General features: G+C 42.3%; 1 protein-coding gene across 5 annotated transcripts in view; it reads left to right on the top strand.

Moving 5' to 3' along the window:
- TASP1 (taspase 1) overlaps nt 1–14,047 on the top strand; it is a 273,068-nt gene that overhangs the window by 242,685 nt on the left and 16,336 nt on the right. For all 5 annotated transcript variants that reach the window (XR_006055806.1, XM_027976480.3, XM_042230423.1 and 2 more), the window contains one exon: nt 1,828–1,901. Coding sequence is in view for 4 of the 5 variants with exons in the window: in XM_027976480.3 (XP_027832281.1) it covers nt 1,828–1,901 (74 nt within the window). In the remaining variant the exon portion in view is untranslated. Of the gene's footprint in view, nt 1–1,827; nt 1,902–14,047 lie in introns of those variants that run through there.

Raw genomic sequence — 14,047 nt, 5'->3', positions numbered from 1 at the left:
GTGTCTCAGGATTTTTCTTACTATAACTTTTAGATATAATTTCAAATTTATGCAGATGTTTTGAGAACAGAACAGGGGACACCTGTGATTTCTTTACGTGCATTTGCTCTTTGTTTTTATTTCCCCCGCTTGTTTTTCCATTTTTACTTCTTCCTTTCATCCCTCTTCCCTTACACACATACACATTTAAACGTGTACTCTTTTTTTCTGAATGACTTGAGAGCAAGGTGAAGAGATCGAGTCTTTACTCTAAATACTTCGGTGCATATTTCTTAAGAACAAGGTTCTTCTAAGTAATCATAGTATAGTTAGCAAAATCACAGAGTTTAATGTTGATACCACACTATTATCCAATCCATAGTCCATTTTCAAAGTCCATTACTTATCTCAGGAATGTCCCTTCAAACACCCCCCACCCCTATCCAGGCTCCATACCAGAAGGACACATTACCTCTAGTTGTCATATCGTCTTTGTCTTCTTTCTTTCTTTATTTACTTTTTGGACATGCTGCGCAGCTCATGGGATCTTTGTTCCCTGACCAGGATTGAACCTGGGCCCTTAGCAGTGAAAGCACGGAGTCTTAACCCCTGGACCACCAGGAAATTCCCTGGGATGCATTTGTTGCCTTTACATGGGAACAGTTTCTCAACTTTCTTTATATTTTTTGACCTTGACATCTTTTGAAGAGTTCAAGTCAGTTATTTCTTAGTATTCCTATGTCAGATTTGTGTGGCGTTTCCTCCTGCAATTCTGAGTCTGTGTTTTTGGTGGGAACGCTGCAGAAGTGGCGGTGAGTCTCAGGGTGTCTGATCCAGAGACGCGTTGTGTTGATTTGCCCCTTACTCAGTGATGTTAGCTTCCATCACTTGATTAAAGTGTGGTCCGTTGCATTTCTCCACAGTGAACTTACCCTTTGCCCCTTTGTATTTCATAAGAATTTTCTGGAGAGATTCCATTGAGACTGCGTAAAAAGCACACTCCTTTCCAAATTTTCTTAGTTTTTGAAAGTGTGATGCTTTTCTAAAAAAAGGAAAGCATCTATTATTTCTTCTGTATTTATTCGTTGGCATTCAGCTGCAAGGAAGTGCTTTCTCTTCTCCCCCATTTTACTTACTCCTATTTGTTTGTATTAGTTAGACAGGCTGGGACCTGGGACCTAGGTCTTGTATGGGCTCGTTGATTTTAATTTTGTTCAGGGATGATAATTCTTTACTGTTATTATTTATTCTGACACTTAGATTGACACAGATATGGTCAGTTGGGGGTCTCTTCAGGCTGATCCGTGGGCCCTTTCCTAAGCTTTCCTCATTCTTCGAGGACTTCCTCATCTTCTGGCACAAAAAGATGTTCCAGATTCGTTTAGTATTTTCTCTGCCCAGGCCCTGGAATCAACATTTCTCCAAGGAACCCTGGTTCCTTTTCATAGAGAATGATATTTAAAAACCTTGACCCACAGAGTGTGTGTGTGTGTTTTAAAGGAAACTGCGTTATGGAATATTACGTTCACTAAATCATTGTATACTGTGTGCATGAGTGTGTGTGCATGTGTGTGTGTTTAATGTTACAAGTTTCAAACAGAGGAGCATTTATTTTACATGTAATAATCATAAGTTTTGACAAGAAAGAAATACATTTTTCATTTCACAGTAAATGGCATTACACAGTTTTGAGTACTAAATCATCTTGACATTTATGAAGGAGCGAATGGAAAGTTGGGAGCCGAGTGTGTTAAATATAAAGCTATCTTTAACTGTTCTATTAAAAAGCAGAGATTTATTTTCCATCTGTGATCTGAATGTGCCTATTTGTATTCCCTTCCCTGGCAGTGGAATTTCTGTGGAGCCACACGACCGAGAGCATGTGTGTTGGATACATGTCCGCCCAGGATGGGAAGGCCAAGGTACGTGGGGAGAGCTGGGTGGGAGAGGGTAGGAGGGGGCGGGAGGGGAATGAGCAGAGTCTTACCGACAGCACAGGAACCTCTAACTGGCTAGGTGGACACAGGGAATTCTTTTTGGCTTCTCTTGGGTGGTAGCTCTGTGATCTTTATGAGAATCTGATAAAGAACAGTTACCAATCCCAAAGAAAAATAGCAGATCTTTTTTTGCTTTTGATGATGGAGCAGAGGAAATTAGAAAAAACCTTTTCTTTTTTTTTTTCACCTTGTTCTTTGTCTGTTATGAATAAGAAACTGGGACTGGGGAAGAGAAAGTGGGTAATGGGTTGACGGGGCTGGGGGGTGGTTTTGCGGGGAGGATGGGAAGACCTCAAGGAAGCTGAGGCAGAGTTAGCCCAGCACCTGGACACACCCTGCACGTGTGAGGGCAGAGGCACCCGCGTGTGTGCAAGGGCTGCCTGTCTCGTGCGCTGGGTGGTCTGACACGGCAGCCTCAGGGCAGGGCCAAAGGTCTGCACCCCGTGTGCCCTGTGCCCTGCCATCCCCCAGGGGTTACAGCGTGGCAAAGAAGCCCATGCGACTCCTCTTGAGTTGCCTGGCCTCCCTGCTCTCATAGCAGGTGAGCCTGGGAATCAGAACATCCTTTGTGGATTTATATTATACTGGCCCCCTGTTCTTGTTCATAAAATTTTTTAGAAACAGCTGTGGCCTCCGATGTTTACTTGGCATTCAGTCGTGTCCGACTCTTTGCGTTACGTGGCATTAAAGTACCTCAGTTACAAAGCTGCAAAGCTGGGCAGCCTCTTTTCCAAAGGACATGATTTATTTTACACATTTGGAAATGCAAGTAAGGAAACTTCTGATGTAAATTGTTTGATATAGGTGGCATCGTTAACAAATTAAGGTGACGCGTAAGAAAGAATAGTTTCTTGCTTCTTTGTCATGGAATACCAGGCAGGCCTTTGAATATTATCCAGCAAGTTGGTAGCATCACAGGGCTTTGTGAGGACAGCGTGTGTTTGTGACAGTATTACAGAGATCACCCCCACCTTTGTCTCAGTTCAGTTCAGTCGCTCAGTTGTGTCCAACTCTTTGCAGCCCCATGAATCGCAGCATGCCAGGCATCCCTGTCCATCACCAACTCCCGGAGTTTTCCCAAGCTCATGTCCACAGAGTTGGTGATGCCATCCAGCCATCTCATCCTCTGTCGTCCCCTTCTTCTCCTGCCCCCAATCCCTCCCAGCATCAGAATCTTTTCTAATGAGTCAACTCTTCGCATGAGGTGGCCAAAGTATTGGAGTTTCAGCTTCAGCATCAGTCCTTCCAATGAACAACTTTGTCTCATCCCTGCCTAATACAGTATTTGTATTGTATCCATATATTTATTTCGTATGAGTATGCAGGAAGATTGTTTTGTTCCATAGTATAAGGAGAATTGAATTATAATGGCTCACTTAAAAAAGATAATGAGTTTAGAGCAATACTAAAATAATTTTCTGTGTTGATGGAAATGTTTTGTATTTCTATTGCGCTGTCCAATAGGATAGTCACTAGATACAGATGCCCTTGAGCACTTGAATGTGGCTGGTGTGCTTGAGGAACAGAATTTAAAATTTTATGTAAATAGCTATGTGTGGCTAGTGGCTACCATATTGAATAGAATGGGTATAAAGAATGAGTGGAAATTAGCACAACATTGTAAAGCAGTTCTCTTCCAATTAAAAATAAAGGAAAGAATAATGAGTGGAAAAGTGACTTTAAATATTTTCAAACATTCAAAAGGAAAACATTCTTTTCTTCCCAATGGCAAAAACAGTTGTTATTATTATTTTATAATAAGCCTGGTAAGCCACAAAAATCCTTAACTGGCTTGCGGCCAGTTAAGTTTCTCCGCCCCCTGACACGTAGAATCTGAGCTAAGATCGCTTCTTAACAACATCAACAAAAAGACCTGGAAGAAGTGGACCTCAGTACTGAAGCCTGTCTGGTGGGGACGGTCATGTCATTAAGCCCTGTACTTGGACTGTTATCCTGTTATAAGGTCCCTGTTGTCCCTGCTGGTGGCCCCCTGAAGACACCTTGCTATTTAACATGAAACATAGGAGGAAAGAGCGTGGAGACTCGTGCCTCGAGCCCAGAGATATTTGGCTTCCAGTTGTATTGCGTGACCTCTGGTGGGCGTGGTTTCCATAATGTTGGTAAATTCTGCCTCTGGTGGTATCAATGGGCCAACAGACAGGGCTGCTGCTTTCGCCTCACTTGTCAGTCGTGTGTTTGAGCTTCTTTGCTGAGAGTTCAGGCCTCTCCCTTTCTTCCTCTCGTGGCTACAAATGCTTCCCCGCAACCACAGAGCGAAAAACAAACAAACAAAAAATCCCCGAAACACTAAAGCTTTGGTTGTTGAATTCTATTGATTTAAAAAAAAAAAAAAAAAAAAAAAGAACAAGCAAAAAAACAAAGAAAGAAACCAACAAAACCAAAAAATATCTCTTCTGTCATAAAGCCTGGAATTTTATTGTATTACAAGTATGGCAAAATTATAGATGAGAGATTGAGCTCAAAAGGGAAAAGAGGGGCTATAGCAAAGTTTCTATTCTTTTTAAGAGAGAAAGCTTTTGGCCTACCGGCCCTGGTTTCCTTATTTCTATGGAAGAATTACTGACTTAGTGGCATACCCACTCAGCATGATGACAGTTTGTGAAACATGCTCTCATGCATGTTGCAAACTATGGTCCCAAAATGAGAAAGGAGGCATCTTCAAAAACTAAAACAATAGCCATAGTATTTTTTTCAATTTAAAAGCAACTTCTGGAAAAAAAAATAATTCTTTTTTGAAATTTACTCTGCCTTCCAAAAATTGCCTCCTTTCTGCTTGTTACCAAACTCAGAAACTAAAATCACTTGGCCATTCAAACATTTTATATAAGCTAATTATATTTAATCCAAGTTAAGACCTTGAATTAAAGTTCAGCCAAAATAGTACTATTTAGAAAAGGCTGGATAATAACTAATACCATTATAACCAGAATCCGTATGTAATTTGAACAAATAGGAGTAAGTTCTTTTATAAGTTTCTTTTTTTAATAGAATGTTTTTGCAGTGATATACCTTAATTTAATTTCTAAATCCCTACTGTTGCATAAGTTAAAGAGATTTCTTTTTAATTGAACCAAATTAGGGCATTGATACCAGCTGAATTTAAAAATCAAATTGCCAGTATCCTACCCAAGATAGCAGACAGTTAATGAATGGTTTTTAATAAACACCCAGTGTACATGGACTACTGTAATAAAAACAGATGTTAAAATTGGCATGGAACTTATTCAAGAATAATAAGTAAAACCTAGGTTTCTTTTACGATGTAGAGGTCTTTTTTTTTTTATAACATAGTGAAAATACTGTTATAAAAATTCATCCTTGAGGAGGAGCAAGCTATTTTATGGTCTTAAGGTGTTGCCCCAGGGTTCTTATTAGTTTCAGGGAAAAATAATAAGTATATAATGGAAAAACCAGGCAACAACTTGACCACGTGATCAAAATTAATGTCACCGCGAGGGACAGGTGGACATCATGTGCCTCTGGATGTGAGAACCCGAGAAAGACACCGCATCTCTTTTGCAGTATCCCATCTGGAAGCGTACCATCTGAACCTAATCACAAGGAAACATTAGAGAAATAAAAAATGAAGATCATTCTTGGAAGAAAGAAAAGGGGATTATATTCTTCAAAAATGTCAATGTCATAAAAGACAAAGGCTGAGGAAATGTTCCAGATTAAATACTATTAAAGGGCAGTGACCACTAGCATATGTGGTAACTGATCCCATGCTGGACCCTGGATGGTAGGGGGAAAATGCTAAAAATGTATTCTTAGGTCAGTGAATAAAAGGGGATATAGGTAGCAGAAGATGTTACCATTTTAAAATATCTTTGTACTGTAGTACGTAGGGAAATATTCTTACTCTTAGGGAATATAAACTCAAGTATTTAAGGGTAAAGGGCCATAATTATACAATGTCTTCTCAGTGGTTCAGAAAATATTGTTATGTGGATGGATGGACAAACAGATGTGTGTATGTTGCTCCGTCGCCCAGTCGTTTCCGACTCTTATGTGATCCCTTGACTGCAGCTCACTAGGCCCCTCTGTCCATGGGACTTTTTCCAGGCAGGAATACGGGAGTGGATTGCCATTTCTTTCTCCAGGGTATCTTCCCCACGCAGGGGTCAAAAGCACATCTCTTGTACTAGCAGGTGGGTTCTTCACCACTGCGCCGCCTGGTAAGCCCTGAACAGACAGACAGTAGTAGATCACAAAGCAAATGAAGAGAAATGTTAGCAATGGGCGACCCTGCGTGAAGGAGGTGTGGGTGCTCCTTGAACTAGTCTGTATATTTTTGAGATTATTTTCAAATAAAAAGTTTTTTAAAAAATATCACCCTTGGCTACTATGGCACATTCACCTGGTGTTGCAGTTGAGCAAGCATCGGAATGGGTGCAGCACTGGGCTGCCAGAGCCTGGGTCCACCTCCACCTCTTGCAGGCTGTATGACTCTGCGTGGCCACTGTCTCTCTCTGGATTTCAGAGGCCTCACGAGTGAAATGAGAGCAAGAAAACCTGACTCTGCCCTAAGTCCTTCCTGGGTCAGACTCGACAGGAGCAAGGAAACAAAACTGATGTCTGAATACAGATGAGTTAAGTCCTGCGTATATTGTGGATGTTGTATTTGTTACGGCCCTGCATTCCTGGATACTTGTGTGCTATCTGCAAAGCTCTAAATTCTACATTCCAGACTACTTAGCATATAGTTGCTATCCAGTTTTTGGTAGGATTTTTGCAACCCCAAATGTAGTATCTACTATGATTTGTTTTTATGAAGATAGTTTCTGAGTCTTTTAAAAAATCTCAGTAAATGTCTGCGTAGAAGGGATAGCACAGATAAGGTTTCTGAAAGTTTTTACTAGGCTTAACTTGCCTCTCAAGGAAAGGTATGGAGGAAGACTTAAATATAAACGTGAGGTACTCAAGAGGGGGGCTTCTAGGTGGCTCAGTGGTGAAGAAGCCACCTGCCAATGCAGGAGACACGGGTTTGATCCCTGAGTCAGGAAGACCCTCTGGAGAAGGAAATGGCAACCTACTCCAGTGTTCTCGCCTGGGAAAGCCCATGAACAGAGGGGCTTGGTGGGCTACCGTCTGTAGGGTTGCAATAGTCAGACAGGATTTAAAGACCAAACAACACAAGAGGGAGTTACCAAGAGAAGTGAGAAAGAGACTTCCACTTCCAGTTAGGATGAAGAAAGGCAGAGGAGACTGTTGCCCCTATTCCCAATAATGAGAGTGAGCTGGATATACTATAAAGTCATGGATTTTAAAAATTATCCAAAGAGCTGAATCTAGTAGAAAAATTTAAATGAACTAAACTTCAGAAAAAGATAAGACTTTTCCTAGGAGAGAAAAAAATTCTGACTGCTTCATTCCTGGCAGAGCAGTAGGAGGAGGGGTTTTAAAAGATGTCAGCAAGGTCGTGTATAAAGAGGCGACCTGATATAATAAGAGAACAGGCTTCGGAGTTAGCCAGAGGTGAATTTCACTCCTGAGCCTCCTGCTTTATAACCTGGGACAGGTTACAACACTAACCATTGGTTTCCTTATCTTTAAAATGGGACTATTACTGATGTTTTCATAGTATTCTGAATATTAATCGAAAATACAACCACAGGGCATATAATAGAGCTGTTTATACATGTGTTGTGATGGGTAATGGTGGTGCTGGGAGGGTCACGTGATAGCAGAAGCAGTGAGAGTCTCTCAGGGCTAGCGCCTTGCAGCTCCGCAGCCTCGTTCACACAAACTGTGCTTCCAAAGGTACCATCCACAAGATTGACACCTCCTAGGTTTTCATGCTGATCCCCTGGTGGAGATGGTCAGGCTTATTCCTTTTTGCCAAAACGTAAGTCTGTTATAAACCAACTGACAAGTGAATTCAGAGATTCCAGAAGAGGAAAAAGAAAATTGTTTGAGGCTACAAGAATGGACACACATGTACACACACACTCAACTCTGCCATTCAGGCCAGTATGGTGGTAATGGAGCCCTTTTACAAAGCTTTCTGACTGGACGTCTGCCAATTTGACAGCCTTACAAACAGGTTTTGAAATGGAACCTAAGTTGCCTGCAGCATTCCAGCTAAGCTCCCCTAACTGAATAATTCTACTTTTAAAAGTAAGAGAGAAGAATATTATTTACTGGCTACTGTTGAGTGTATCTCGGGCCAACATAGGCAACCTTCTCAGATTCCCTTGAGCTCTAGACAGTGGAGCGTCTTTAGGTGGGTTGACCATGAATTCTTAAAAGGGACTTCAGTTCCATGGTAGTGGCCAGTGACATTCAGCCACTAGGTGGATTTATTGGACCATATTTTAGATTTATGAAGAACCACTTAGATACAAGTTGGCCTTGGTCTAAGCCAAATATTAGCTGCTTTTGATAGTCCAGTCCCCATATTACTCAACAGCTGAAGGAGTCTGATCCCTGGCAGGAGGCCATCTGCCCTGGGATGGTGTTAGGCGCCGCCAGCAAGCTCTGTACTAGGGAAACATCCCAGACAGCTACATTTGGCAAGTGTGCTTACGGAGCAGAAGGAAAAGTGGCTAATCAGTGATTTTACTTGTACTTTCTGAGCTTGCCCAGAATTTCAAATATAGAAAGTTGTATTTCTTTTCCATGCTCTTAGGACTGCCAGGAGGATCCCATTGGGTCTATTTAGAAAGTCCTTTAGACAAACAGGAGAAGACTGTAGAAGGTTGAATATGTGAAAAACAAACTTTAATCAGAAGTTTCCTCAGCCTCAAGTTTGCTTCTCAGAGTTGTTGTTAGCTTTATTTTTCTTGCCTAATTAGCCTTATGCCATCAGTTTCTTCCAAATGATTCATTTGACAAAGCTCCAAAGCAATAAATAGAATAAACACAAAGAGGGAATTCACCATGTTGGCAAGAGCATAAATCTTCTCAGAGTTATTAACCATATTTATCCAAATAAATCTCATTTTAATCGTGGTGTAGGCTTGGATCTCTGCAAAGATAAATATGTCTATTGCTTGGACTTGTAGACACTCTATGTTAGTTGCAAGGTGGTGAGTAAACCTTTTTTGTTTTTTATTGTAGCAGCATGGAAAATAATGAAAACATTAATTTCCCTGCCTCTATGTGCGTGCATAGTCATCAGCTTACATAGTTCACATCAAGTGTGAACGCAGCATTGGAATGTCACCTTGTTACCCTCTAGTACCCAACACTTTAGGTAAATGGGTACCTTCCGAAAGCAGAGACATGCCTACTGTTTACCCACAGGACAACACACACCTGTGAGATGGAGCTGAAACAGGCATTCACGAGAACTATTGGCCTGATTACTCACAGTGAGTAAGAAGTGATTATAGGATGGTCTTTTCTTTCTCTTGGTTCGAAAGCAGTGGACAAATGAGGAAAGAAATCCTTTCCTGTTTTTTTTTAGCCTAAAACAAAAAAGGCCATAATTTTGGTCATGCCATTCTTATTTCATGTCACCTTCCTAACTTAAAGCGTGGCATTGGTTTCTTTGGTTGTAAATATTCAGTGTCACCCATTGGTTTTATGTTGTAAGAACTCTCATTACATTATTTTATTAAGAAGGTGAGTAGTGAGAGGAACTGAATTTACAGGCATGCAGTGTACTCGGAGGTTCTAATAGCCCTGCAGGACCCTGCATACATGGGCATTCATTCCGTAGGAGATGTCTTCTATGAGTGGCTCCACGTTGAAGTTGAGGGTGAAATTTTGAGGCCAGATGGTTGTTTGGGTATACTTTTTATCCTCACTGTCCCTCCTTCCCCTTAACCTGCAGAGTTGAGCTCAAAAGTTGGCTTCCGCAACACATCGCTTTTTTTAAAAAGTTGAAAATATTACCTAAAATTTTTTTGAACTTATACAAAATAGAAATTTTGTATAAAATTTTATACTTGATTTAAATGTTTTAAGTTTTCTGTGAAAGCACAGTTTGCTTCCTCCTGACTTGTTTTCTCATAAGAGTACATTTGGCTACACTGGGACCCACTCCCTGCATAGCCATGATTAGCTGGTCCCAAGTGGTGGCCTCCTGTTTGGTGGGGCCTGGACATTCCACTCTGCCAGTCCTATGCCTGGCCTGCTTCACTCACAGACATCGGAAACTGACCCGTACTGTAGATTTTGAACCCTAAGTGAAGTCTAACTGCTAGAATACATTTTTATTTTAGTACCATTCATTCAAATAATATAGTTTCTGGCTTTTTTTAAGTCTTCAACTTGGAGTGTCCATTCTGTCTAATTCTAAGGATTAAAATTCTTCTCTGCTGATTATTATGTATAATTTTTTATGTCTTGTAAGTAAAGCAGTGCTGTAAATTGGTGAAATTTTAACATTTTAGTAATAACTAATTGAGACATTTGGATATGGTTGAGCTGCTCTTTCTATTTACATTCCTTTCGAATGCTTCTGTGGCACATATGGCGGTTTACTTTTATGCTCTTGAGCTGTCACCACTGCGCTGTACATGTTTGGACTGTCCTGTCTGCTACAGTGTTGAAGAGATGAAAAGAAATGTAGAACACGGGTTGTATTAACACTTTGTTATTAGGAGATGCTCAGAGTACTTGGAAACAGCTTTTTCTTCACTTGAAAATTAATTATATTTTAAACGTGCTTCCTATAAGGGATGAAAAGCCCAATAATCCCCCGACTTCTTCCATTGATAGGTCTTTTGTATATTATGGTAAAATTCTGAACAGTTAGAACCTGCCAATAGTTAGAACCTGCTCTGTTAAAAATGGAAGATCTTGGCAAAACAAGCTCTTACTAGGCCATTAGTAATAAGCCCCAGTAGCCCCTGAATAAAACATGCTTCCAACCCAAATTCCTATAAACTTGCAAAGCCAGTTCAGACAGGAAGGACCTGGTCTTTAATGTGATAACCTCTTATGTACAAGTTCCTGAATTTTGCAGCTTATGTTTTGTTCATTAGGCCATACATAATTGGGGAAGAAAAGAAATAAATACAATCTATAAGGTTTTCACCATGAAAGATGACAAAAATCCATTTCTTCTTAACCTCAGTTAACCAGTAGTAGAGCTAATCTGGGATTTATTACCATATTTAATAATGATTAACTAGGAAAGAAGCCTTGATTCTTTGGCTTTGAGATTTTAACTATTAAAAAACTCAGTTTACTTAGGAATAGAGTTTTGATGAAATATAGCAGCTTATTTTTTAAAATGAAATATTTATTAAACAAATACTGTTGAGTGCCCATTAGATTCAGGTTCTTTCCTGAGAACATAGTAGTGAACAAAAAAGCCAGGAATCCTTGTATTCCTGGACTTACACACTAGTGGGGAAAATACTAAACAAGATAAGTAAGGCACAGACTATGTTTGTGGTAATTGCTAGAAAGACATGTCAAGCTGGGAGGATTTTAAGAAGTATGAGGTTTCCAGTGTGAGGTGGGTCTCATTGACAAAGTGTCAGTTGAATAAAGTCTTGGGAGGTTTATGGAGCAAGGCAAGAACATTCCAGATATGAAGGGCAGCAAGAACAGAGGCCTTCAGGCAGGAGTGAGCGTTCCCAATGCGATGGAGGCACAGTGGCAAGCTCGGTCTTAGTGGGTCACAGTGAAAGTGGGGGACTAGACCTTGTGGGTTGTGATCGGTCGTAGGTAGGATTTGGGCTCTTCCCCTGAGATGGGAGCCACTGGAGGCTGGGGAGCGGAGGACTGAGAGTGTCTGACTACGTTGGAGGAGGTGGCTCCCGCTGCTTTCTGAAATGGAGCCAGCAGGGGAGCCTGTTGCCACTTGTGTGAGCAAGAGTGATGAGCTGGGCTAGAACATAAGCCATGCACAGGTGCTGAGCGCCAGCTGGCTTCTGCACCCATTTTAAGGTGAAGCCAGCAGGGTCAGCCACGGGGCTGGGTGGAGGTGTGAGGGAACCAGAGGAGACAGCACTGAGAATAGGGCTGCCGTTTACCAAGGTGAGGAGGACGGTGAGGAGCAAGGAAGCAGGCCTGAGGGTGTCGGAGCGCGGGCCAAACTGGAGGTGCCTCTCAGAAATCTCAGCGTATAAATGCTAAACACACACACACAACTGCAGGGATAGACGAGATCACTAAGAGAGACCAGAGTCGGAGAGAAGACTTCTGAGGAGTTCCCGTGTTCATAAGTCAGAGGAGTGAAGGACCTAGCGCAGGAGACAGGAATGGCCATACAGATCGGTGGAGAACTAGGGCAGTGTCACAGAAACCAAGGAGGGAGAGTCTCAACATTTCAAGGTGAAGAGAGCGTTCCAGCTTTATCAGATCCTGCAGTCTGGGCCCATGAAGTTAGGTCTGAGGACAGACCGTTGGATTTAGCATTTGGAAGGCATGGCTCACCTTGGGAAAAAGCCATTTCAGTGCAGTCGTCAAGGCAAAAAACCCGAGTGGAGAGGGTTTAGAGAGAATGGAAGGACAGAATCCGAGGAAATAGGAACAGGCAAGTCTTCTAAAGAACTTTGCTGTGAATGAAAAGAAATGAAGTGGCAGCTGGAGGGTGAGTTGGGTCTGGAGAATTATTCTCTGTCCTCTTTCTCCAGTGTAACCAGGGACTTCACTTTATGTCCAGAACACTTCACAGATGTTTCTCTACAAAATGAGTTGAGAAGTGGGGTACCCCAACACTGAGTGGTTTGGGGAGGTGAGGGACAACCAGCAAAGGGAACTGAGGTCTCAGTGTTAGGGCAGAAGAGAAGGAAGGTTCCCATACAGCCGGAATTGAAGGGTGGCTTTCACTGACATCTAGGATGAGCTGGCTTATGGCGTCCACAGTTTCCTTTATTGGCGAGTGTCTGACCTTCACATGCTCAGGTGCCTGCCCGGCTCTAAGAAGCATGGACTGGGCTGACATTCGGCCAGGCTCCCTTTTTTCCAGAGAGCCTCTCCTGGGACCAGCAGAAGCCAGCGCAGGAAGCCTTGCCCTCTCTCATTCCAACATTTTCATAGTTCTTTGGTGTCACATGGGTCAGATCAATAAGTCAGGGAGCAGATGGTTTCGATGAGGAGAATTTTCTTCAAAAAGTCTGTTGGTGGTTTTTATTTTTGCCACTCCCTAATTCCTCACTGACAGATCAACTGGAATTCTCAGGAAATAGTTCCATTAGACAAACAGTAGTTTCACTCTTTATGAGAGTTTCAACATTAGCCTTTCATTTCTTTTCAAATACAAGATAGTCTTTTCAAGCTATAGTAAAAAAAAAAAAATCCATGTTGTCTGTCAGCTTACCAAGCAGAAGACTGTAACTGCCATTCTGGGCTTTCACTCACTACATGTCATTCAGCTGCTGGGGCTTCCTCCTCAGGGTGTCCAAGAAGAGGCCACCTGTTGGGTTTACCGAGGAAATGGTGGCCCAGAGACTCCTCTGACAGAAGCAGAGGTAACCCCCCGCCCCCATGCTGCCCAGGGGCCTGTCAGGCGTGGCTCCATCTCCTCAGCTCAGCTCAACACCTCCTCCCCCTCTTCCTTCAGGAAGAAATATCTGAAATACGAAGTTACTCATATGAGGCCACAGAGCTACCAGAGGTCGAGCCAAGATTCAGGCCAGGTGGTCTGAGCCCCAGAACCAAAGCTTCTAAACAGGTCATTGTCAGGAGAGGCCCAAGGTGGAGATGTATATTTGGGAATCTCAGCATAGAAGAGCTTTCATAAAACGAAGGACTGGATGAGATCACTAAGGGAGTGAGCACAGATGGGAGAGAAGGGGCCTGAGTCCTCGGGAGCGCCTGTGCCATTAGCTCGGGGGCGTGGGGGGCCTGCAAAGGAGACTGAGAAGTTGTGGCCACAGAGGCTGAGGAGAGCAGGTGTGTTTGGGGTCCTGGAAACCAGAGAGAGGGGTATATCAAGGAGAAGATGCTGTCGATGGGTCCTGTGTGGACAGCACAGTTATTTTGTTCGTTCTTTCTCGGCAATGCTCAGGAGTGGACTGGGGACACAGTCATGCCTCCTGCAGTGGGTCTCCAACAGTAAGAAAGGACACAGATTAATTCCTCAGTAGGTTATGCTGCCGCATTAAACGCCAACTAAATCACTCTGCTACATAACTGAGAAAATA

The sequence above is a fragment of the Ovis aries genome, chromosome 13, assembly GCF_016772045.2.
Source record: "Ovis aries strain OAR_USU_Benz2616 breed Rambouillet chromosome 13, ARS-UI_Ramb_v3.0, whole genome shotgun sequence".
NCBI classification, from domain to species: Eukaryota; Metazoa; Chordata; class Mammalia; order Artiodactyla; family Bovidae; genus Ovis; species Ovis aries.
Note: the sequence above shows the minus strand (reverse complement) of the source record. Positions and strands in the feature narration are given on the sequence as shown.